The following is a 24176-nucleotide window of genomic DNA, read 5'->3' on the forward strand; positions in this document are numbered from 1 at the left end:
TCCTAACCCCATCCCCTACCCCCTTCCCCCCCAAGTCAAAAGCATATATAGAATAAATCAAGAAAGTCCCGCAGCCTGCACCAAGAAAGTCGCCGCCTCCTTCGCATCCGACCCATACGACAAATGCGCCATGACATTAAACCCATTCTCACAGACCGGGTCACCACTCGCACAGAACTCCTTAACCTTCGAGGAAGACAGCTTCCCCACACCCTCCATCTTCAACGGATCACCGAAGAGAACCGCCCCAGACAACTGTCCCGCACTCAACTGGTTCGCAGCATAATGCACGACCATCGATCCCTGGGAGTATCCACCCAAAACTACCTTGGTAGAGGGACATTGCTGGAGGGCTTCTTTCACGTACGAGGCCATGGTGGGACCGCCGGAGGAGCCGAGGGACATGTTGCCCTTTATTTCATTAACATTATTTTAGTATTTGCATTGATGTATAGTAGGGGAAAAAGGGATAAATAGGTACCTCCCAATCAGCAGGATAATTCACCCCCTGCACGGTAACCTGATTCCCCGTCAAAGAAGCCAATTGACTAGCGACTTCGGGTCCGACCACGCTCCCCATGTTTCCCATTTCGGTGGTTCCCCGGGCAAAAATAAAGGTCAGCTTTTTGCAGCTGCCGGAGTGTTGGGTCACGCCGTTTTCGGTCATGGAGCCTGTAGGTATTTCCGTAGCGTTAGTTCCGGACTTCGTTGTGGTGTTTGTGGGGAGAGGGGATTGGGTTGGATTGGATTGGGTTAGGGTAGTTGAGGGATCATACCGCTTCCACTGGAAAACGAACTCAACAGGCTACTCAGCCCGTCGCTGCTGCTGCTGCTGCTGCTACCACTGCTGGTGGCATCGCTGCTGGTGCTGCTGCTAGACGGGAACAACGAAGCCAGGGCACTAAGGCCGCTGGAGCTGGAGGTGGTTCCCGACCCCGACCCCGCTGCCTCGGTTGATCCCGAGGTGGCGGCCGATCCGGAGCTCAGGGCTGAGAGGCCCGATGTGAGCGAGGAGAGGTCGAAATCGCGGTCCCGGAGGGTGGAGGTTGGTGCGGCGAGGGCGGTGCCGAGGAGGGTGAGGGCGATGAAGGCTTTCATTGTTCCTTTTGTAGTGGTGGTGGTGAAGTGAATGACTATGAGCACAGCTCTAACGAACGACTAACAAGGAAGTAAAAGAAGGAAGGAAGGAGATGGACAATGTGCACTGCACTTGGTGTTGCTGGTTAAACTCCTATCCAGACGCGAGAACATAGCATGGTTATATACATTCCATCCCGGGACACAAAATTGGGTCGAACGGACCACTTCCACGGCCAGGATCTGAGCGATCAGCGGTACCCCGTTTCATCTTCCTCCGAGGTACCCGGAAGATCCCACTATAACAAGGCTATTAAGGTTGATACATACAATAAGGGTTAACCCCGGTTCCTGATCCAGAAATTGACTAAAAGTCTGAAACATTCAGGAACCCTGCGGCTGAGCGGCTGAGCCATCCTTCATGATTCTGTCCATGGTTATCACGGGTTAGTCTCAGGCTGCAACAGACCGACAGTACCAGTGAACCGTTATGTGTCGGTGCGGTGGTGTGTGTCTGGTGGTCCGACCGTATGACTATTGACTAGGGTAGGGTCTGTCGCCGATAGATTACTGTTGCGCCCGGGGCCGCCGCTAGTGCGTTAGGGCTGCTCATTTTTGAGTCTTGAGGCTTCGGGACCCGCTTGGGGATTAGGAACGTCGGGATGGATTTTGATTTGGGGGTAGTGTGCTATTCATAGAATGTGAGTGTGTTGGTTGGTTGGGGGTATGTACCTAGTGTAGATTATTCTGTTGTACGGAGTCGTGTGTGGTAAATCAGGCAGCAATTCAGCTACCACTCACAGAAGATAAAGACAATTGGATAAACTTCGGTCTATCGGTCTGAAACAGGGACCAGCAGATTAAGGCTTGAGTTTTTCTGCCGAGGTTCGTGTGTGTCCGTGGAATAGCATTTGCGTCGCGGTTTCATGATGCTGGTGCCTGGCTTCCGGGTATGAGCATACCCACTTGGGAGTCTGTGTCGCTGTCGCTACAATTCTTGTTAGGATTAGAGTGGTGGTGGGGAGGGATCTGTCAGGGTCTAGATTGTGTTGTTGGGGTGTCTAGAGTTGGACTGCTGCTGTTGGGGTTCTAGATTTGGATTACTGTTGAATGGTGGTGATGGTGATTGTGTGTAATGGATTTGAACAGCATTCAGATTGGACATTTGATAACAGACCATGACTCCTACAGAGACGTACCTGCAGATCATCTACATCAAAGGAATGAGACTATAGCAAATTGGCATACAAGCGGACAAGACGTCATTAATGAAAACCAAACATCATGAAACAGATACATCACCCGCCTGTAATCTCATCTCAAAGTGAGGCATGGAATAGGTCTAGACCGGGACTCAGCTATCATCAACCTCGGTAGTGATTCCACGATCCTGTCATTTGTGATGTTTTAGGTGGTTCAGAGGGGATGGGTGGGGATGAGGTATTTCACTGATAGGTCAATTCAGCTACGGATATGGCTTTTGGTTGAGTGGGCTGATAAGTATCTGATGATCAAGGTGAGATTGTCTACGTAGATTATATTCTGGGTGTTGTGTCAGACGATTAACGATGATATGATAATCCCGGCAATGAGATAAGTGTAATGGCTGATTATTTCCGCTGGAAAGGTGAGACAAGATACATAATTATATCTTATAGACCAACGAAAATGAAAACGAGTCGGATGATAGCTGTTTACCTTGTTTTAATGCCCAATACCTGTATCCGCGCGTTAACGTAAGTTCAGAGTTGGATAAACCGTCAGCCAGAATATGTTGATTGTATTACGAGGATGAATATGATAAAGGCTTGTCACCTGAATCATCCCAAATCTTCCTCGGGCTGACTCGTTTTATGAGTGCAAGTAGTGTACATAAGTCTCAAAGAACATCTTGCTCATATCATACTGAACAGATAGAGGTAAACTTAACATCCGCTGCAATGCCACAGCAGAATTAAAATTGCCATTGTGTTCTAGATATAATCAAATATATGTATGCGAGAGTATATTGGGTTGTTAGGATGACACGAAAATAACAATCAGGTCTATTGAAATATAAAATAAGATTAAGGAACGAATAACTGGAAGGAATCTTCCTATTCTCGTCAATTGATCAGTCATTGAGAAAATCTTTCAAATGTTTTTTGTTTGCAACAGTCATTCCAAGGAATTGATGACGATCAAGACATTTTAAAACTAAAGCGCCACGGAAAGAATCTTATCAACTGACTATAATTTAGAATTTGGATAAGAGTGATTTAGATCTCCGGTATCTACTACTACGGACTGGATGGATTAATTGTTAAGAGTGATATTTCCAATAGGTTACTATATATACAACCTTGTTAAGAGAGGTATCCATTCTCTATTCCCAGTCTGAACATCCCACTAGCCATTCACCACGGGGGTGTTTCAGAGATACAAGGCGGTTGCTTCAGCCTCGGAAGGTAGAAAGCGCGATATCTAGGCGTACATCCAAATCCTGCATTTGGCACGGCTTGTTCCATTTGATACCGAGTGTCTTGCTCCCGGATTGCCGACCTGGTAAACCAAAGTGCGCAGGGGGTTGCTTCGATACAGTCCGTATTTCTGTTCGATCGACGGATACCTGAACTTTACTGGAGAAATCCTCAATGACCTGTCCGCTTTGGTTGGGAAACTGGGACTGCATGTAAAATGGTCGGATGGGTGGGATAATATTGCATGGCAAGAGATGGAGATGAAAGGGACGAGCCGAGGATGCAACGAAGGAGGACAAAGAGCGGACATCAATCCTTTGTCTGCTACATGAATACGCTCCTCGTCCACCTCTCCTGAATTTTTCCAGGTTCTGCCAGATTCTGCACTCCCTCTAAATACTACGAAGATAGTCAGATCCACCAGATTCACCTCCAGGGTGGTAAAAACATGGAGGCGCATAATTTGTGCTGCACTCCGTCGATTAAGATGGAGGATTTTAATCACAAACGCCCTCGGGCAAATACTACATCCATAAATTTGGAGACTCCCAAGCAGAAACGTGCTCGGGCAAGCTCTCCAGCGGAACAGAGCAAGCCTCCCAAGATGGAATCCCCTGAGCCCAGCTCCCCATACCAACAAACCGAGGTTCTCCAGCCGCTTGATCCAATGGACATAGACATCGATGACGACCGGATGTATCCTTACAAACGGAAGGACCTCCTCAAGAGATCTGATTACGTGGCTACCATTCGAGGAGTAGGGCGTCTCCTCACTTCGGACGGCGAGGGATGGTCGACAACACACAAGTACGTTGGAAGGCTGTACCGCGTCATGGAGCAGAGAATGCGCCCTTGGATACTGGACTTTGTTCTCCACAGTCTTCAGCACCTTTCCAATGAGCAGATGAGAATTATCATTCAAAGCCTAGAAGGGTACTGCGTCCAGGAGGAATGGACTGCCTTGAAAAGGCGACTTCCAGATGCTGCCCGCAACTTTATTGGAGAACTCTTCGCTGAGTCCCTCATTTATAAGACGATCATGACTAGGGTTTTTGAAAATTAGTTTTGGTATCTTGATGGGAAGACTGGAATTTCAGATGACGGCGAAGATGAGCACTTTTCCATGAAGCTCCAACATCTTTATGAGCAGATTTTTCAAAGTACGTATTTACTACTTTCACATTTCTAACACCCCGTTATCTTAATCTGAAGCTAATTAATGCACAGCGAACCCACAATCCGCGGCACTGTGGAAGCGACAGACGCATCGTCTAGCCAACTCAGCCGAGTCCTCGCAAGCCCCTAACGTGACCTTTGGCATCTACAACGCCCAACGCCGTCATGCCATCCCACCCTCTCTGGCCGATGATTTGCTGGCCAGTGAGCCATTTCGCCTACTACTCATCGAGCCCCTCACGCCGGCCGATGTCACCACCCGAAGGAACCGGCTGATTCGGATCTTCGAACGGGCCATCCAAGCCATGACAAGATGCGAGATGTCCACGGGCGGCCATCTTGATTTTCAGTGCCTTCCACAACTGGGCAAATCGTATCACTGTGGCACTGATCACATGAGATTCCACGTCTACAACTGCCACCTAGGCGAGTCCATTTGGGAGGGACGTCGGATCCTACTCGTCACTCAGCCCGGGGTCATCTACACGGCCCTAATGTAAGTCCGACCGGGTTTATCCACCTGCCAAGCCAATTTGTACGACATGCCCACCTATTCCTGGATCTGAAGAGTATTTCTCTTTCCAGCTATCTCCCCACTATATCCATACCTGGATATGCACTTCAACCCCCTCCACCCTAAACAAACAATCACATCACATCACATCAAATCTTCCCCTCCTCCTCCCCCTTCTTCCTCCCCCCATCCACAGCCCTCAACAAAACATACAACGTATCCAACACCGGCGTCTCAACCCCCACCTCCCTCGCCTTCCTCACCACCGTCCCCACAATAACCTCTATCTCCATCGCCCGTCCATTCTCCCGATCAACCTGCATACTCGTTCGCACGGCCCCCAGACCCTGAATCCTAGCTATCTGCGTATCAATCAACCCATCCGGAAGACTCACCCCGCTTGCGCGCGCCACACCGAGAACCTCGCCCATAAGTCGCCGCGTCAACGGGATCGCATCCTCAGAGGACTGCAAAAAGGCCTGTGTATCCTGCCCCGTCAGCGTAGTGAGGGTATTCCACGCACAGTTCCAGATAACCTTTCCCCACCGTGTGGGTTGGATGTCCTCGTGGATCGTGTAGGGCGTTTGGCCCTGTGCGAGGAGCGAAGTGAAAGTTGTGAGCCGGGTGGATTCGGTACTTGGGGAATTGGTGGGGTTAGGGTACAGGCCGAGTTCGGTTTCTTCGGATGTGGTGTGGATGGTTACGCCTGGGGTGGGTTGGGAGGCGCCGACCCATGTCTTTGGGTGATTGGGTTAGTTTGGGGGATGGGGGGAATGTGGGGGGTGGGGTACGTACGACGCAAGAGATGATTGTGGATGTGGGGTAGGCGGCGCGGAAGGGGTCTTCGTTTCCGACGCCGTTTTGGATGATTACGATGGTGGTGTTTTGGTTGATTGCGGGGGCGAGAGAGTGGATGATGTTGGCGGTGTCGATGGCTTTGTTGGTGCAGATGATGTAGGAGGGGGGGTGGGTGAGTTCGGAGGGTGAGTGGATTACTGTGGTGGGTGGTTGGGTTAGGGTTGGGTGGTGTGGGTTGGGGAGGAGGAGGTACCTCGGTCCGGGTGGAAGTGGTGGTCGCCGTGGTTGGCGCTTTTGAGAAGGATGCCCTGTGCGAGTGGGTGAGTGGGTAGGTGAGGGAGGGAGGGAGCGGGGGTTAGGGTAGGGTACATTTTCTTTGACGGCCGTGTAGTTTGACCGGGCGACGACGGTGAGACGGACTCGGTTGGTGCGGTGCAGGATGAAGGCGTAGAAGGAGCCGATGCTGTAGGTTCAATGAGACTGCTGTCATCCAGAAAGGAAGGAGAGGTTGACATACGCTCCGAGCCCGTAGAGGAGAACGTCCAGCTTGTCGGCCATGAGAGCGAGGGGTTGATGGGGATGCGGGGTGCAAGATAATGCAGGGTCATCCGGTTTATATGCAGGTAGGCTCCACCTCGGATCATCGGATCAAGTCCGACGGCCCGGATCGGAATCAAGTGCAGACCGAAATTGTTGCTTATATCTATGTACACTATCCCTACGGAGTATAATACATTGGCCTCATATCACATTAATCATGATCCGACCCCGGCGGAGTGCCAGCCTCCATAGACCGCAACTCAATCACGTCCGCCCCCTTGCTCGCGTCCATTGCTCCCTCCGGTGGCTTGTCTTCGAGTCCCACGGCCTCCTCGTCCACGGCAAACCGCCATCGTCCGTCCGACTGCAGAAACATCCGGAAGCCGTACCGCTTGTCCAACCGGGCTAAATGCTCCCGCCGCTTCGCGTTTGTCCACGAGTACGTGTTGCGAAAGTCGTCCAGCATGCGACTGTGCGCGATCCACGGAATAATCGCCCCGATGGATCGTGGCATCCGCGGTCCTCGGAACCGTCCACGCCGCGTTCCAAACACCACCAGCACCACTAGGGTATCCAGCGCGATGATCACCAATGCCATGACCAGCGATGGCACCGACGGGGCCATCGTCCACGTGTTGGAGATTACCGTCGCGTTGGCCGCCGACACCACCGTCTCCAGCGGCACCAGGTACATGTTTCGCCAGAGCGTGAAGTACGTGCTGTACACCCACTGATACACTACCTGCACCTCCACCATTAGGTCCGCGGCTTTTAAAGGGACGATCTTCTCGTGCTGTCTATACAGACGGGCCACCAGGAATCCCGCCCAGTCATACGAGGAAACATACGACTGGTTTCGGCCGGGTTCCTCTCCGACGAAACTCTGAGGAATGGCCGCAAAGATCTTGTTGAATTGCCCGAGCGCGATCGTGGCGTTCTCATACATCGTGCCCGACGTGATCGCCGTGCCAGCTACCGCGTCAATGTCGGAAATCTGACCCCGTCGGTCGAAGGTCACGGAGAAATTTTGCAGTCGCATCCGTGGCTCACATTGAAGCGCGATCGTATTGTTGTCCGTGAAAGACGACTCTGCTGTGTAGTGCCATCGTCCAACCACCAGCACCGTCGACATCTGGCACAGATCCATGTCCGATTCCGCAATTGGAGAAAGAAAATGGATGGAGAGAGCAATGGCTTCACTGGGCCGCACAAGCGCCGTCATGTTCACCATACACTGCCGACTGACATCCTGCGATGGCCGATACACCCAGTACGTGCTTTGGCCTTCTTCCACCAAGTTTTGCGAGATCGACAGCGCCTTGCACTCCAGATCGCTGCCAATCCCGAGAGTGGTCGCGCCGTACATCACGTCGGGGTCCGAATCTGTATTCTTGATGGGGACAAACGAGTAGTTTGAAGCCATCCACGGCAGCATCGGCACTCCGCTCGTGATGCTGGTCTGGATGAGATCGAACTCGGTAAAGTCCGCAGCAAATTCTGGTCGCTGAAACTGGGAGTTGCTGTAATTCATGTACAACGAGGTGGACGGCAGGTATGATTGCGTCAGTTTCTGAGTGAACAGCCCACCGGCCACGACCGTCAGCAGGATATTGGCGACGCAAGCAAACGAGACGAGACTGAGCAGGGAGTGGCGGTTCTGGACGGCCTTTTTCAAGATCGACCACGGATTCTGTGACGCATAGTTCATAGACACGGATGTCCGGGCGACCGCCATCCCGCGTTGCAGATGAACCCACGGCTCCAAAATGCTGATGTTGCGAAGAATGGAGTTGCACAAGGCGGCCACAGCAGACGCAACGATGGACGGCAAAAACGACGTCACAACCTGCAGAAAGCTCGAGGCTGACTGGGAGAGGTGCTGAAAACTCCCGTCGTGAGCGAGAGTTGCCGCCGTCACTCCCATGACCGAAATGACGGCAGCCAAGAGAAGAAATTCTATGATGAAGATCGGAATCACCAGAAAGTGTGGCATGGGGTCAACCCGTGTGCGAATTTGCTCGCCAAGAGTAACCGGTGATCCTGCTCGAGTTAGTTCGCAATCCAGGCTTGCAGCGTTGTTTACTGACCGTCTGCCGTAATAATCTCAAGTCGGGGCCCCATAGGCCCTTGCTGCCATCGGAGCCGGCAGTTTCGCAGGACCTGACGTAGCTGCCGCGTCGAAAATTGATGAACGTCAGACAGTGGATCTCCGAGAACGTTGGAAGCCCCGAATAGGTCGGTCAGCATGCTACACATGGCCCCGATAGAACTAGGATCGTTTTGCAGAATGTTGGGGCGCCTGCCGTAGAAATAGATAAGACACACTGTGAGAATGATTGCGATGGCCAAAATCACCTCCGACCACCAGGAGGCGAAAGAGACCACGGAGATAGCGACTTGTGTCGATTGCCGATGCGCTGGTACGCTGGTCGGGTCCTGGTCCGGGTTGAACAAGCGACCCATCGTGAGCACGAACGTCTCGACAACGCTCCGTGTGACCTTGGCTTCAAATTGTCCCGGCGTCATGACCGTGGATGCATCCAAGACCAGAAGCGGCTCGAGGTCACCCAGGTCTTGACTGATGACGGGCAGCTCCGTCACCGTGGTGTCGTCTGTGGTCTGGTTCAGTTGGATGAATAACATGTCGCCCGTGTATGGGGCTCGCTGAGCCAGCAGGTCCTGGAAAGCGTCGATATTGAAATCGTCGGTTGACAGTGGCCGCTCCGTATCCGAATATCCATAGATGCTGGTGATTGAGCTATTGGCGTGCATGGACACCTTGGCCTCCGCCTGACGATAGCTAACTTTGCAGCCGAATATGCCGGCCGACGAGGTAAACTCGGAGCCTAGCTGGCTGATACTGTCAGCCCCACCCACCGTAGCGTTGACTGAGATGACGATCCCATACAAGTCATAGGGATCATCACAACCCTGGGCGGTAAATGCCTTTCCCTGGTTGTGGGCAGGTTGCGTCCGGTTCGTCCAAGCGGGCTCCCAATACCGGACCTGCAGGTAATCCGTGGTCGGGAAGAAGATATTCTTGTAGTGAAAATCCAAGGTGCACGACTCTTCGGTCCCGTGGATGTCCTGCAGCTGAACGCCGGTCACGTTCCATGAGAGTACAGGGGGGTCGCTGGACGTATCATTGATCGAGACCGAGAGATGGTCGTCCGCTAGAACGTCGCGGCACGCCAGTTGAGCCCAGTAGATTGTCTGATTTAGCGTCCATACCGTGCTTTCGCGGCGGTCTTCCATGCTGATTTCAACGGGCGCCACTGCGTAGCTGGAGGAACGAGTGCTGCGCAGATTGTCACGGGCGGTGAGAACGGAGTCCAGGGCCAGCGTCTCATTGCTCTTCTGCGCCATTATCCACACAGCTTGGGTGTGTAGATCCAGGAGCTGAGGCCATGTCTTGATCTCTCCGTCATCCACCACGTTCAGTTCCCGAAGTTCGAGAAGAGTGCTCTGCAGGGCCGGGAGAAACAAGCGAATGAGTAGAGTGGCGATAGACACGAGCAAAACAACCCAGTGACCGCGCTTGGCCGACGTGAGCGGAGTGAGAAACGATTGGCCAAAATTGTAATTGATGAAGAGGACCGACGCCGGCGACCCCTCCGGTCGGGACATCTGGAAGTATGGCTCGAGGCGGAGAACATCGTAGTCAATAAAGGACCAAAGGGTGACGAGAATGAGGGCAGCGATGATGGGAAGGTAGTTGTAGGCGAACGACTGCGCGTCGGAAACGGTGTCAGTATCCGGGAAAAAGTATAGTCCGCCCTTCTGTTCACTGTATCGCCGAAGGACATCGAGTGTAAGGAGCATCGCAAACATGATACCCGCGATCACCCAGAGATATACCGGCCGCAGGGCAACAGGCCTCCATCCTCCCGAGGGAATCGACTGTCCATTGTGCGGGCCGGCGCGGCTGAGGCCCATACGCTCTAAAGGCATAAAAGGTCAGTCGCGCTGGAACCACTGGGTTAAAAGGTCAGAAACAGGACGCACCGGTGATATACAGCCAGACATTGGACAGAGTCTTTTCCAGGTTCCCGGACATGCTTGAGGGACATGCTCCTTGGGGGGCAAACGGCGGTGTCGGAGGGGGCCGGATGCACTGTCATCGCCCAAGGGATGATGGTTCATGGACGGGAATCGACGGCGTCAACAAGCACGATCATCTCTGAAGATGGATGGGATAGCGAGGAAACGTGATGAACATGACGGAGGCTGCCAACGACCTTCCCGGCGATGGACCAGGGCGAGGCAGGTGAAGAGAGGCGAGGGAAGCAGAAACGGAGTGAAGCGAGAGGCGAGCGGCCGCGAGGATGACGATCGACGTTTGAATCTTGCCGGCAATTCTTGATTTGCGTAGTCGGTGGGGTCACGGGCGCCAGGGGCTCTGCCTTTTGGCCCGTTTGGGCCGGCTGCTCTCCACCCATTGGCCCTTCGCCGAGAACGCCGCGGCGGGTCCTCCCAATCAGCAGCTGACAGCGTGTTGGTGCCAGACTCCATTGGTTAGTAGAGCACAGCAGAGTGGGGCGAGGTCTGGGCAGGGCTCAGGCACTAGGCTCAATCGGCTAGTCATCGACCGCCTTTGGGGTCGGATCTGGCCAATGGCCGGCCAGGCGGGCCCCTCTTCGGGTCTAGTGGTGCAGGGTTTCGATGTAGGGTCCTTGACCGGGTGGGCTGATGAGAATCCACTCATAAGAGATTCGGCTCTTATCTTGTCTGCTAGTCTACTCCTGTTACTACTATGATTACTAGGGTTGTCTTAAATTGTTGTCGTACTCGTATTGTGCAAACTGCAAACTGTCAGTATGGTGGAGTGGTGGTCGCATGTCCGATCGAGAGATTTTTCGTCACGTGGACAAATTTAGATGAGGCGCAAGTCAATACCACCAAGACTTGGTCCTGAAGTACTATGCAAATATGGGCAGTACTAGGGAGTATCTGCTTTGTGGCGAGTGTTAGACTGATCAAGAGGAACGGTGGGGCTAGGTTGAAAAGTGACAATAAGATTGCCAAGCTTTCCCCAATATATATATTGCCGCTTCTTAGCTGGCAACGATGGGCTATCTCGGAAAGATCCATCGAATGTCGCTGAATCTGGCAATTCAGAGAGACATCGAGGTACATAGTGTCCCGAGGGGGTTAGTAGCACCCTGTCAAACCCTAGGATCGCTTCCCTTTGTTCCTGTTAGCTTAGCTTTCACTAGTGTACGTACCGTCGAACTTAGTCGAGGCAGTGTCAGACTGATGACTATCTAAGGGCAACTGGTCTTGAACCAAAGGAAGAGAAGTAAGGCCAGATAGTGCCGCGCAGCTATCCGTAAGTGAGTGCGGACGAGTGTTGTCGCTAAGCTTTCCAAACGTATGGTTACTTAAAGACAGTGTTATTGAGCACGAAGAACAGAACTAGCTAAGTACATGAAAGAGTGTCCTTATATATCCTATCCTCCGTATGGCATCGCCATGATATGTCATGCCACTGATATGTTATCTCATGTCGCTGCCATGTCCTGTCGTAGCGCCGACATGTTGTAGCGTGTCGGTGACATGTCCATCGTGGTCACGTGCTGTGTAACCGTTCCGGGCGTCGGTTACTCAGATCGGGATTCTACTCGATAAGAGTCCTTGTCTTTCCGGTCGTGGCCTTCTACCTGACGAGTCCGCCTCACTAGTTGTTCAGCTAGCAGGGGTCCGTAACACACCCGTTGTAGTAAGGTCGTAAAGGGTTGTAAAGGGTTGTAAAGGGTTGTAAAGGGTTGTAAAGGGTTGTAGAACAGTTATAAATAGTTTAATATAATTATTATCAATCACTGATTAATTTATAACTATTAAATTCTATTTTATAATAGTTATAAAGTAATACAACAATTAAAACTATATATAAACTATACTTGTATGATATTAATATATTTTATAAATAGTATAAAATTTTATCTATACTTATTTTATATATTTATTTTATTTATATTTTTAACTTTGTGAGGTTAGAGGTAACAGATACAGCTAAATATACTATTATATGTATTAAGAGTTAGACACTTATATATACTTAGATTAAATATTCATTACTTATTATAAACTGAATTTAATAGTAGAAAACTGTAACGGTGAGACTATTACAACCATAATAAACTATTAAAAACTTAATAATAGTTTACCGCCTTCTATAAAAGTATGATACCAATTGAATAGGCCTAACTGCTAACCCCCTGAAAAGGATTAGACCCTGTCAGCCATCCGGAACCGGAACATTTTATGTTCCGGCCTGTCTAGTCCTACAACTCTAAATTAATAATACTTAAAGAAGTATAGAAATTATGTAATAAAAAAAAAGAAATCTGAGGAGCTCCCTAAAGCTACAGAGAAACTAGTTAAGAGATATAGAGATTTCTTAACACTGTACAGAAAGTCTTTAAGAAAGTTTAATTATAAGAAAGATTATTTGATCTGTAATTAAATAACTCTTTAGAAAATGTTGGGATCCCCGATGGGCTCCCACGCCGGTAGGCAACGTAGGGTCACGTGACACTCCTCCCTACACCGCTAGTTAGTCCATATAGATGGCCTACGAGGCCCCTAGCTAGATCATCATCCATCTCATTCTACACGGTTGAATCGCCTTAGTAGCCACTCCAACAGAAAATTTAACTTCTACTTATCTTTATATATCTTAAGTAGTTCTTGAGCTCTTGAGCCCGTCACACCCCCCCGGGTCACTATGTACCAAGTAAGTGATGTTTATTATTTATTGTGAGAGACCCCAAGATAATGGGTGGATTGCTGTGCTCACTAGACAGCACAAGATATGCGGCAAATAGATTAACCGGGAAGATGGTCATCATAGTGATGAGAATTCACTTTTGATCGACCGCTCCTAACTGCCCCTTGATACAGAGTACCCTCATAATAAACTCTGAATTCTCTGAAGTCGATAAACATAGTATCACTATGATGCCTACGCCTGCTGGCTTGTTCACAAACAGGACAGAGGCAGAACATTCAGACATCTCATTTCAGTTTGGGAAAGCAGGGGTTGGATGCGTTCTATCACGCGAAGAGTGCATCCGGATTACACAGTCTCTATATATTTGTATGGTACTTCGCCAATCTGACCTCAATAAGTACGGGTTACCATATAGGAGCTTTCTGGTGGATATCGTCATGCTTCTTAGGTTGACTGTGAGCAATATATGCTCTTCAATATCCGTCAGTATTGATTGCCGCAATCCCCGGTGCATATATATACCTATGACTGACGCAGTACAGTCTGTGGGAATGACTTGAACCATGACTTCCACACCGAGTTATATTGGCATCATTGTATTTGGGATATGTGTTAATAAGACCATGGTAAGCATCGAGGAAATTTTTGGTAAGTCTCTACCCGTTGTCTATTATTTCCTCTCCCCAGGAATTCAGAACTAACAATTTTTGGTACCTTGATGCACGATACGTACTACCCACTGTCTACCAGATATGTGTGCAGGCACCCAAGAGTACAATAAGAAGGTGATGTATGAAATACTACTAGTATCTCGCAGGAATGACAAAATTGCATCGTAGGGCCGGGTGATGGGGTCTGCTTCTTACCACCATTTTTTGAACACATCGTGATTCTCATAAAGTCGAGACGAGATTGGAAAAGGCGTGTCACTCTCTGGAGGAGACGTATTGTGGATGCCGGGAGAATGGGACGTTGATTGAAGATAGCTAGTATAGGATTGCATGTGGGGTAGTAAGAAACAGGTGCTCAATTCAAGGCTCGGGAGACGCTTGACCTGAAGAACTCCGATCTGAAACAGAACGAACAAATCTTACTTCGGATATACACGGATGCGCCTGTCCCTGGTGATGTCGAAAATGCGCAGCCAAAATCCTAGCCATGGCTGTCGCGGTTCGAGACGTGTCTGCTCTCTGTCTTGACACAATTTCAGATGAACTGGGCGAGAGAAAGAAAGCCCTGAGAAGGATGGACAGGCGATACATGGAATTTGGTAATCATTACCAATGAAGCCCGAAAGACCATATGTTGAATCGGACGATGACCAGATACCAAACTGGAACAATAAATGGGAGAGAGAAATATATATGTAACTCATCTTGGTCTTTGTATCCCAGTACCCATCCGCCCACCGATAGAATAATGGCATGTGAGCCCACGTACAGACGATGGTCTTTTTACGTTTGATTCGCACTACTGTACGCTCCTACCACGCTCCTGACAACAAAAGCATTATCACATGCCATCCTTGGCGACATAAAATGGCATAGGAGGTGATGTGTCATGGGCGTAGAACTTGGACTATGGCTAGTGCGGTCCTTTCTTGTAGATGAGGGTTGGATTCCGGATTGTGATTGGGGACATACGAGGTGATTATATGAAAGATTTCAGCTAGTGATTAGGTTTAAAAGATGTTCCTTTGGGTCGCCGTGAGGCGCCAGGAACGTTCTTAAAAAGTAGACTGGGCTCTCAAAACGGGACAAAGAAGTAGGGGTCATAAACTGGGCCCCATTTATTGAGGTGCTTTTTGTTTCATGGAGCAGAGTGGGGTTAGTGTGTGTTATCGCAACTACAAAAGGCTCACTTGTGGTTCATATGTTGATTAGGCGAAATTGGATAGTAGCAACATTGATAATACATTGCTAGAGCGATGCAAACAGCCTCGTGGCTGCAACGGTGCCTCACCGGTGTTTAGGAGAAGACGCCCGGAGAAAGAGGGGTCTCGCAGATCCGAGTAATCCGGTGTATCTTGGCCACATTCTGTCAACCTAGCTACCAAAATGAGTACAATCTTATTGGCATAAGGACAGTGGGGACAGCAGCGCCTAATGTCGAGTCTAGTCTAGACACCCGTCTGGCAGCCCCTTGTTCCGTGGTAAGGACTTCCTGACAACTGTCACTCAGACGTTCAATACGATCTGCAGGCCATATCCATGGATGCGCTGGGCTTACAGCCAGGAAAAGACCCTATCTAACCACCTTGGCAGGGCTGACAGCAGCGCAGGCCCTGTCAAATCATGATGCAGGATAAGCGCTAGAATAGATTGCCCACGACTTGGCTGACGCAACCCTGCATACTATTCCCTTGCCTAATTTGTCGGTGAGATAAATGCCGAGTATAATCCGTTAGGCAGCATGAAAAAATCCATGCGGGGTCGATAATAGACCATGAACAGGAGAAGATACAAGAGAATAGCAATGTAGTCGCATCGCTCGTGACCAGTGCCAAGGCTCGGCAGATATGCCTCCAAGCTATGGATTGCTACCAATGGAACCAGGGCACAGGGTCCGGACCAAGGCCTCAAAAAGGGGAAGATGGCAATTTAATCTTTGAATTCAGCACCGAATCATGGATCCCTAACTCCTGCTATTCCCATTGGCTTTCCGATTCACAAAGTCTTTCCAAGCTCCGTTTGTTCCAGCGGATGCTTGTCAGGGCACTGTTGTGATTGGATGCTGTGCTGAGTCAGAAACAAGGGGCTTGCCTCATTCACGCAGGATCTGTTTTGCCTCAGGGACATCCCGAGAGGAGACCGTAGAAGTTGAAAGTACCTGATTTTCGTCGTAGGTAGAGCGTGGAGATATGATCCACGTCCCATGCGCAAATTTGGCAAGTGGCAATCCAGTAGCGCCGATGGAAACTTCTCTCGCGCCAATTGCAGCCCCCATGCGCCGCTAATGTGCCAAGCAAACCCCAGTGGATTAGAAACGTCTCATGTCTTCTCTGAGCACGCTGCCATGGCGTTTGTGTCTGCAGTTGTGGGCCAAAGAGCCATGGCAATATGCGGGGAGCCATACAATTTCGGGTTTCGAAATTGGATCAGATGCTGACCCGGAATTGCATCCATCGCCGTCTTTGCCTCCGGCAATTGGTGTGCCGTAAGCAGGGAGGTATAAGTACCAGGCCGGATTGTCCTTTCTCTCATGCCTCAGTCGATAGCCCCGTCTCCATAAATTATCCTTGACGTCGAGATGCATGGGACCTTCGCCTACCTCGCTCTCTTCCTGACCTGCTCCTTCGCGAGAAGTGTTGGGAAACCACACCAAAACACCGCCCGGACGACTGTTCAGTATTCTCAGAAACAGCCGCCATTGACCACGCCTTGGACCGACGATGTCGGAACCAATCCATGGCCTGAGTATCCTCGTCCTCAGATGGAGCGAACTCAGTGGAAGAATTTGAATGGCATCTGGCAGTATCAAAGTGCTTCCAGCCTGAACGACAGCCAAAATGCGCCATTTGGCCAAGATCTCGCCCAAGAAGTTTTGATTCCGTCTTGTCTCGAAAGTGGTCTCTCTGGTGGGTGTTCTGCTCTCGGATATCAGCTGCATTCGTGCTAATTTTCAATAGGCATCCAAGGGACCAACACACTTTACTCCTGGTTCCGGACCAACTTCACCGTTCCGAGTACGTGGGACGGAGAAAATGTGCTGCTCAACTTCGGAGCCGTGGACTATGAAGCCACTGTGTTTATCAACGGACAGCAAGCGGGTTTCCACCGGGGCGGTTACTTCCAATTCACAGTTGATATTACGCAATTTGTCAACCTATCGGCATCTAACGAAATGTTAGTATCTGATAGACCCATGTGCGAAGGACCCCACTGACAACAATAGGATTGTTTTCGTGCATGATCCCACCGATAGTGACGGATATGTCATCCCTATCGGCAAGCAGCACCTTTCCCCGTCTCATATTTTCTACACTCCCTGTAGCGGAATCTGGCAAAGCGTGTGGATCGAGACTGCCCCGGCAGACTATGTCACACAACTGGATCTCAGCGCTGACATGCATGGCCAAGGTGGGTAGTGTCTATCATTTCAGGCATTCGGCTGCTAATAGAACCTAGTCAATGTCACCGTTCATAGCTCCTCGGGCAACAGTACGGCAGTCAATATTTCCGTGCTGGATGGTGGGGATGTGGTGGGATCTGCCAGCGGCATGTCGGATCAGCCCCTGCTGTTCAATGTGTCCGATCCGAAGCTTTGGTCCCCAGATTCCCCCAACCTGTACAATGTGTCAGTCGCTATGGGGCAGGATAAGATCAAAAGCTACACCGGATTCCGCACCTTTTCCAAGGGTACTGTGGATGGCGTTGTTCGGCCACTAGTGAACGGAAACTTCACCTTCATCTTCGGAACACTCGATCAGGGCTACTGGCCAGATGGACTGTATACTCCTCCGAATCGTGAAGCTATGGTTTATGATCTTCAGTTCCTCAAGGAGCTGGGTTTCAACATGGTCCGCAAGCATGTGAGTATCCCGAAGCCTTATTGAAGAACTGTACTGACAGTGTTGCAGATCAAAGTTGAGCCAGCGCTTTGGTATCGTGCCTGTGACGAAATGGGTCTCCTAGTGATCCAGGACATGCCGTCCCTTCGGCCATTGGAAACTGAAATAGACGCTAACGGGGTGACACAAACTGTTCTTCCCGACGCCGACCAGCAGAATGAGTTTGGTCGACAGCTAGAGCTTCTCGTCAATCAGCTCAAAAGCTATCCCAGCATCTTTACCTGGGTAAGTCAATGAATCACCGACCTCTTCATCCCGCGCATTGTCTTAACTCTTTCCGCGCGCATAGGTGATTTACAACGAAGGCTGGGGCCAGGTTACCAGTTATTATCCCGAATTCAACTTGACGTCGATTGTGAAGCAGCTTGATCCTACCAGACTGGTTGATGCGACTTCTGGCTGGCATGACCACGGCGCGGGAGACTTCAGCGTAAGTTCAGTCTGTTCTGAACCACGTTATTCTGGACTAACGCTCTTCAGGACAACCACCATTATGCAAACCCCCAGTGTGGCACTCCGTTCTACTCCATCGACTCGACCCCGTATGATTCGAACCGGATTGGCATCCAAGGAGAGTTCGGAGGTCTCGGTCACAACGTCTCGATCGACCAGTAAGTTTGTGAGCACCTAGACACCAAGACAACACTAATAAGCCACAGTCTTTGGAACAACCAAGAAGCCATCAACAGCATTAACCAGACCTATGAGGTTGATCTGGACCTCGACGCTTGGAATTATCGCAGCCACCTTCTGCTCTCCGAGCTTCAAGATCAGGTCCGTCTGTACGCCTGCAGTGCGGGTGTGTGGACTCAAACCGCGGATGTTGAGGGTGAGGTGAACGGTCTGATGACATACGATCGGCGAGTCAAGCGAGTGGATGAGAGCCAGTGGAAGGCTGACATCCAAGGACTGTATGATGCGGCGTCTAACAGGACCAAATCATCGTAGTCGAAGAACTGATGTGTTTTGAAAGATTAGCATTTTTGGGGTGCTTTGTGTGATATCCTCCTGTGTTTAGTTAAAGCGTTTGATAGATCAATTTAGCCATTGACGACTGTGCAACTGATTTGGATCGTGAGAGAACGTCCGAGTGGAAGTCCATGATCCCGTGGCCTGACGTGTAGACGTAGGACAGTATTGAGTACGGTAAAACCCGGTCACATCTACTGATGTTTGCCTTGGCCAGGTTATGAACCCACGGTATTATTTGCTTGCTGCACCGTGTATCTTTATTATGCCCTCTTCTAACAGTCAGTTGTGCTACCTCGTATACCATCTTCATAAATGCATAATGAACAGGCTATGACATGAAATATCGAGCCACGGAAACTACGGAAAATATAAAGCATATTCATGTCGCCCAGAACCATGAATACATTCGTATAGCATACGATCCAATGCGACAACTAAGATAAAATAAAGGACGGGGAAAATAGTATCCCTCATGCCGTCGGAACCACCTCCCACCAACAAACCCGTAATTAACATGTGGAAGCGGCGGGTGACATCGGAGAAATCACCGAACTGGGAGGTTACTTTAAAGAACGATGGATATTGGATGTGGCGTGGTGCGATCAGCACCCAAGGATGGGACTAATGTCGGGCATTTGACAATGCACTAGATCCTGTGATGGGCTAACGAGCGCCCGCCTATATTAAACCTCATAAGATGCGCGGGGTCGGGTTGGACGGCATAATAAGAGGCCGAGGCATCAGCGTGCGATGACTTGTGCTACGCTGGTTCCAGTTTCTTTGGATGAGATGAAACCTGGTCAGAGACTAGTGCAACTAGTGCCAATCCGATATTTCGCTTATGTTGGAATGAGCATCCTAATTTCCGAGTGGAGCTGTTGAGCAGAGAATATTACGTGGGTACAGTCACAGGCTGTATGATGACGTGAGGGCTGTAATTCCCCGGTATCGCGGAGACTCTACTTTGGCGATCACTCGGGCGGGACATTGATTTACTGGGAGTTGTTGGCTAATGAAGGACTGATTGATGGAGACTGAGCTTTACTTATTCTTTCCATGTTCAAGCGAGTCTTCCTGCTACATATATATGTATCCTCTCGCCCTTACTGCACCCACTCACTCTCCGCATAAACCGATCGGTCGCAGTGAAAGTATATAATGCGAGAGCGGTATCGTACATTATATGCGAAGGCATTATGTGGCGCAGCTTTGATTAAGGACCTAATCCCGGCGAATATAGTGATCCTAGCCAGTCGCCCGTGAAAATATCTGTCAGATTCACGCGTCTCGGACTGAGCATTTCCGGTAATCATAATACACCCGTTATGGGTCATAAACGCAGAAAGTAACTGGATCTCCATGCCTCTTTTCCCTTGGCGGCTCGTAGTTCGGTATCTGGTGTGGGTTGCACGATTAACCCAGCGTGGAGCCTCAGTTGTCCGGCTACACAGTAGGGTACTGCTGCCCTACCTGCAGGAACCTCAATCAACCCAGCTGGGGGAGGCAGCGGAAACGCGAAACGGAGGGGCAGGGAGGTGATGACAGTATTGTTCGTGACCATACAGTACACACGGCAGGACGGCTTAGGTGTTTGATACTGTAAAATGCGGGCCAGGTCACTGGACTCCGCCTTATGGGTGGTCTGGGGTCGCATCCCGGGGTGATGCGGGGAAACAAACACCTTGACCTGGAGGCCATGCTGTCGGGCTGGTCCGTCAGCTTTCCTTCCATTTCCCACTACACCGCTGCATTTACAGCTTTTCGCTGTCCCCAGTCCCGTGGATCCACGACGCCATACCGTCTGCGTTAACCCTTATGACAAGCTCACCTAAGCCTTATCACCGCTTGGTCCTCGCGCCTCCTCCGGTATGGAGTCCAACAAGCTTCCCCCATGTGGCTATTTATCACTGCTTCTTTATGGTATCGACTGTCCCGGGTGGGGCATCCAGGGAAAGACAAAAGAACCACGGTCAGCCGTCCGTCCAGCTCCGCATCCTTCCTCGCTAATCCTTCCATCGAACCCAGGTGACATGCCTGGATCCGTCTGGTGGGTTGGTCTTCGCAGTCAACCTAGCTGGCCGCCAAACCTGTCTGTGCCCCCAGAGGGTTTCAGGCCGTGCTCAGACCAGGATCCCGATCCCTCCCATGGCCGGAGCCAGGTTCATCGTATCATCACTTGACTTCCTCCCCCAATCAGGGATTGGGTACCTCCGCCACAAGACGCGCCAATGCACTGGCTAAGATCGATGGGTGGCCCGACCACATACAACGGTAAGTTCCTGGTCTAGGACGGTGGCACCACTGGTTCAGTTCGTACCTCTAGAATGTTTTCCATAATGCGGGGTTGGTCCTTTTCCCCCGATGATGACTCCTGACTGACGCATTTGTCCGGAGCGGTATAAATTAGGCGGCTGCTACCGACGTCGATTTACCCCTCGATTCTTCCTTTTGTTTTCTCCTCCGCGGATGCCTGGCCCAGATGTCAACAACCGACAACAATCATGTTGATTGGTAACATCTACGTGATTGCGGGCGTCGCCGTAGTCGGCGGCGGCCTGTTCGGCTTCGACATCTCTTCCATGTCCGCTCAGCTCAATGAGAACTCCTACCTATGCTATTTCAACCAGGGTCCAGAAGGACCTCCCTTCACTGACAGTGAGAATTGCTCCGGCCCCACCTCCCTGAATCAAGGTGGTATCACAGCAGCCATGGCAGCCGGGTCTTGGCTGGGCGCCTTAATCTCTGGTCCACTCTCGGATCGCATTGGGCGTAAAGCATCCATCATGACTGGCTGTGTGGTTTGGTAGGTCGGAAAATTGACTGTACCTTATCTTCACTGCTGACGGCTGCTTGGGGTAGGATGATCGGCTCCATCTTGATTTGCGCTTCTCAAAACATCGGAATGCTTGTGGTTGGCCGGATTATCAACGGCCTCTCGGTGGGAATCGAGTCTGCCCAAGTCCCCGTCTACATTAGTGAGCTCTCACCGCCATCCAAGCGTGGTCGCTTCGTCGGTATGCAGCAATGGGCGATCACATGGGGAATTCTCATCATGTTCTAGTAAGTCGATGACATGCGGGTCTATGATGCGACCCAGCTAATAGATCTTCCCAGTATCTCATATGGCTGCTCGTTCATTGGGGGCCAGAAGTCCTACAACTACAGCACGGCATCATGGAGAGTCCCCTGGGGCTTGCAGATGCTTCCCGCCGTCTTCCTCTTCTTTGCCATGATGCTGCTCCCCGAATCTCCGCGCTGGCTGGCTCGGAAGGACCGGTGGGAAGACTGCCACCGGGTCTTGGCTCTGGTTCATGCCAAAGGTGATCTCCAGCACCCCTTTGTTGCACTTGAGATGCAGGATATCCGGGATATGTGCGAGCTTGAACGCCAGTACAAAGATGTTACCTACCTTGACCTGTTCAAGCCGAAGATGCTCAATCGTACCATGATTGGTCTTTTCATGCAGATCTGGTCCCAGCTGACAGGCATGAACGTGATGAGTACGTGCGCCCCTTATTTCATTTTCACGTCAACCTTTAGACCATGAAGGTATGACACAATTCACTGACACTGGGATTAGTGTACTACATTACTTACCTTTTTGCCATGGCTGGATATACTGGCAATGCTACCTTGCTTGCTTCCTCCATCCAGTATATCATCAATGTGTTCATGACCCTTCCGGCTCTGATCTGGATGGACCGATGGGGGCGTCGATACCCCTTGCTGATTGGTGCCGCCTTGATGGCAATTCTGATGTATGCCAACGGTGGCATCATGGCTGTTCATGGTGTGGTTGTTCCTGGCGGCATCAATGGTGTCGCAGCCGAATCCATGCGTCTCCACGGTGCGCCGGCCAAAGGGTTGATCGCCTGCACTTACCTTTTTGTCGCATCCTATGCACCTACGTGGGGACCCGTGTCATGGACCTATCCTCCCGAGCTGTATCCGTTGCGGTTACGTGGAAAGGGAGTTGCTCTGTCGACCTCGGGTAACTGGGCATTCAACATGGCATTGGGACTATTTACGCCCACTGCTTTTGCCAACATTCGCTGGAAGACGTATATCATGTTTGGGGTGTTCAATACAGTGATGTTTATTCATGTGTTCTTTTTGTTCCCCGAGACAGCAGGAAAGACGCTTGAAGAGACCGAGGCCATGTTTGAAGATCCCAACGGCATCAAATACATTGGCACACCTGCATGGAAGACTGGAGTTAAGACCAGACAGCTCGAGGAGTTGGAACATGGCCATATGGACGTGGAGGCAAAGATCGAGACCCGCCATACTGAGACCTCGGGGCCTGCACACCAAACTCAGGAAACAGCGTGAGCCCAATCGGTGGTCAATATGGAGAGAGGTGTAATGTGCGGGCCTACCGGGATACCCTTTGGATATGATTTATGCGTTGCTTGGAGGTTGTTGAGAGACAATGGATTGATATGTGGAATTCCAGAATGACACAATGGGTAGACCCTGAGCAAGGTAGTAATATCATTATAGTTCTACCCAGAGTTTATTGTATGGAATATGTGCTATTCTTGACAGTCCTTGCTTTATACACTACAGATCAGGTCTCCAAAGGAGGCAGATGAACAGCTCACTCTGATGTTGGAAAGATCATCGGCTTCATAAAGGCCTATATGGCTCACTCCAACCTAACAATGTAACCACAGATCAAAGATCATCAACGCTTTGTATCAAGCATTATCCTTTCCATTTTCCTTCTGCCTCATTCGATCGCTTTGGTCTTCTTCGTACGGGTTTTGAATTACTTCCTCCATCACATTCGAACTTCCTGTCAGGCTCTTTTATAATTTTAGTACGAATCTGCGCTTCAAGTTCACATAAGCACTGATCCATCATTTCATATAAGATCCAACTCCCTTTGCTACAATCTACTATGAAAGTATGATGATATCCCACACACAAAATGATATAAGTGACACAACATCAGCACCAGCATACCCCTTGTACATTGTACATCGTACACATAACTAACAGCACGCTACAGAATATATATTTATTCCCTTACAATCTACGCATGGTTCAATGATGCAAATTTGATGAAAGAAAGTCGACTGCTGCCTTGAGATGGAAGTATATTAATATTCATTCTTATCGGTGTTAAAGATTTGTGTTTTATGTGGCTTTGAGATGTAAGCTGCGTCTGTATGATTATTGCATTGTTCTAGGTTACTGGAAGGAGGAAATACGATTGCTTTGTTCCGATGTCTGAGAGAAATGGTTGCTGAATGTAGTAATGGGGGTGCTATGATTACATTGGTTGGCTTAGTGCTGAACTAATATTGTACTTGGTTATAAATATGGGAAGGG

At 50.2% G+C, this 24176-nt stretch overlaps 7 protein-coding genes across 7 annotated transcripts; 4 read left to right on the plus strand and 3 right to left on the minus strand.

Moving 5' to 3' along the window:
* Positions 1–47: 47 nt before the first annotated feature.
* On the minus strand, positions 48–1205 carry BO94DRAFT_534415 (carbohydrate esterase family 5 protein). Its single transcript, XM_025611545.1, has 3 exons — positions 777–1205; positions 482–672; positions 48–411 (listed from the first exon to the last, which is right to left on the minus strand). The coding sequence occupies exons 1-3, from the start codon at positions 1096–1098 to the stop codon at positions 58–60; spliced, it is 867 nt and encodes a 288-aa protein (XP_025468561.1). The 5' UTR covers positions 1099–1205; the 3' UTR covers positions 48–57.
* Positions 1206–3984: 2779 nt separating this feature from the next.
* On the plus strand, positions 3985–4599 carry BO94DRAFT_545622 (uncharacterized protein; the record flags this gene model as incomplete). The annotated part of the gene is made up of 1 exon (XM_025613250.1): positions 3985–4599. One exon carries the CDS (start codon positions 3985–3987, stop codon positions 4597–4599), a length of 615 nt encoding a protein of 204 aa, XP_025468562.1.
* A 60-nt stretch (positions 4600–4659) lies between these two features.
* BO94DRAFT_584896 (uncharacterized protein) lies at positions 4660–5212 on the plus strand (the record flags this gene model as incomplete). The annotated part of the gene is made up of 2 exons (XM_025615660.1): positions 4660–4696; positions 4764–5212. The coding sequence occupies 2 exons, from the start codon at positions 4660–4662 to the stop codon at positions 5210–5212; spliced, it is 486 nt and encodes a 161-aa protein (XP_025468563.1).
* BO94DRAFT_43161 (ketopantoate reductase family protein) lies at positions 5094–6616 on the minus strand. Its single transcript, XM_025607481.1, has 5 exons — positions 6542–6616; positions 6394–6487; positions 6278–6332; positions 6022–6221; positions 5094–5963 (listed from the first exon to the last, which is right to left on the minus strand). Exons 1-5 carry the CDS (start codon positions 6580–6582, stop codon positions 5376–5378), a joined length of 978 nt encoding a protein of 325 aa, XP_025468564.1. The 5' UTR covers positions 6583–6616; the 3' UTR covers positions 5094–5375.
* A 159-nt stretch (positions 6617–6775) lies between these two features.
* BO94DRAFT_515207 (DUF3433 domain-containing protein) lies at positions 6776–10852 on the minus strand (the record flags this gene model as incomplete). Its single annotated transcript, XM_025609911.1, has 3 exons — positions 10570–10852; positions 8652–10505; positions 6776–8607 (listed from the first exon to the last, which is right to left on the minus strand). The coding sequence occupies exons 1-3, from the start codon at positions 10619–10621 to the stop codon at positions 6776–6778; spliced, it is 3738 nt and encodes a 1245-aa protein (XP_025468565.1). The 5' UTR covers positions 10622–10852.
* A 5694-nt stretch (positions 10853–16546) lies between these two features.
* Positions 16547–18815, plus strand: BO94DRAFT_515208 (putative hydrolase; the record flags this gene model as incomplete). Its single annotated transcript, XM_025609912.1, has 8 exons — positions 16547–16874; positions 16926–17142; positions 17192–17376; positions 17425–17828; positions 17877–18092; positions 18157–18297; positions 18348–18478; positions 18527–18815. 8 exons carry the CDS (start codon positions 16547–16549, stop codon positions 18813–18815), a joined length of 1911 nt encoding a protein of 636 aa, XP_025468566.1.
* Positions 18816–20928: 2113 nt separating this feature from the next.
* Positions 20929–23359, plus strand: BO94DRAFT_43370 (sugar porter family MFS transporter). The gene is made up of 5 exons (XM_025607483.1): positions 20929–21110; positions 21247–21642; positions 21699–21899; positions 21954–22339; positions 22420–23359. The coding sequence occupies exons 2-5, from the start codon at positions 21341–21343 to the stop codon at positions 23169–23171; spliced, it is 1641 nt and encodes a 546-aa protein (XP_025468567.1). The 5' UTR covers positions 20929–21110; positions 21247–21340; the 3' UTR covers positions 23172–23359.
* The last annotated feature ends 817 nt before the right edge of the window (positions 23360–24176 follow it).

This window comes from Aspergillus sclerotioniger (assembly GCF_003184525.1).
Source record: "Aspergillus sclerotioniger CBS 115572 chromosome Unknown BO94scaffold_11, whole genome shotgun sequence".
NCBI classification, from domain to species: Eukaryota; Fungi; Ascomycota; class Eurotiomycetes; order Eurotiales; family Aspergillaceae; genus Aspergillus; species Aspergillus sclerotioniger.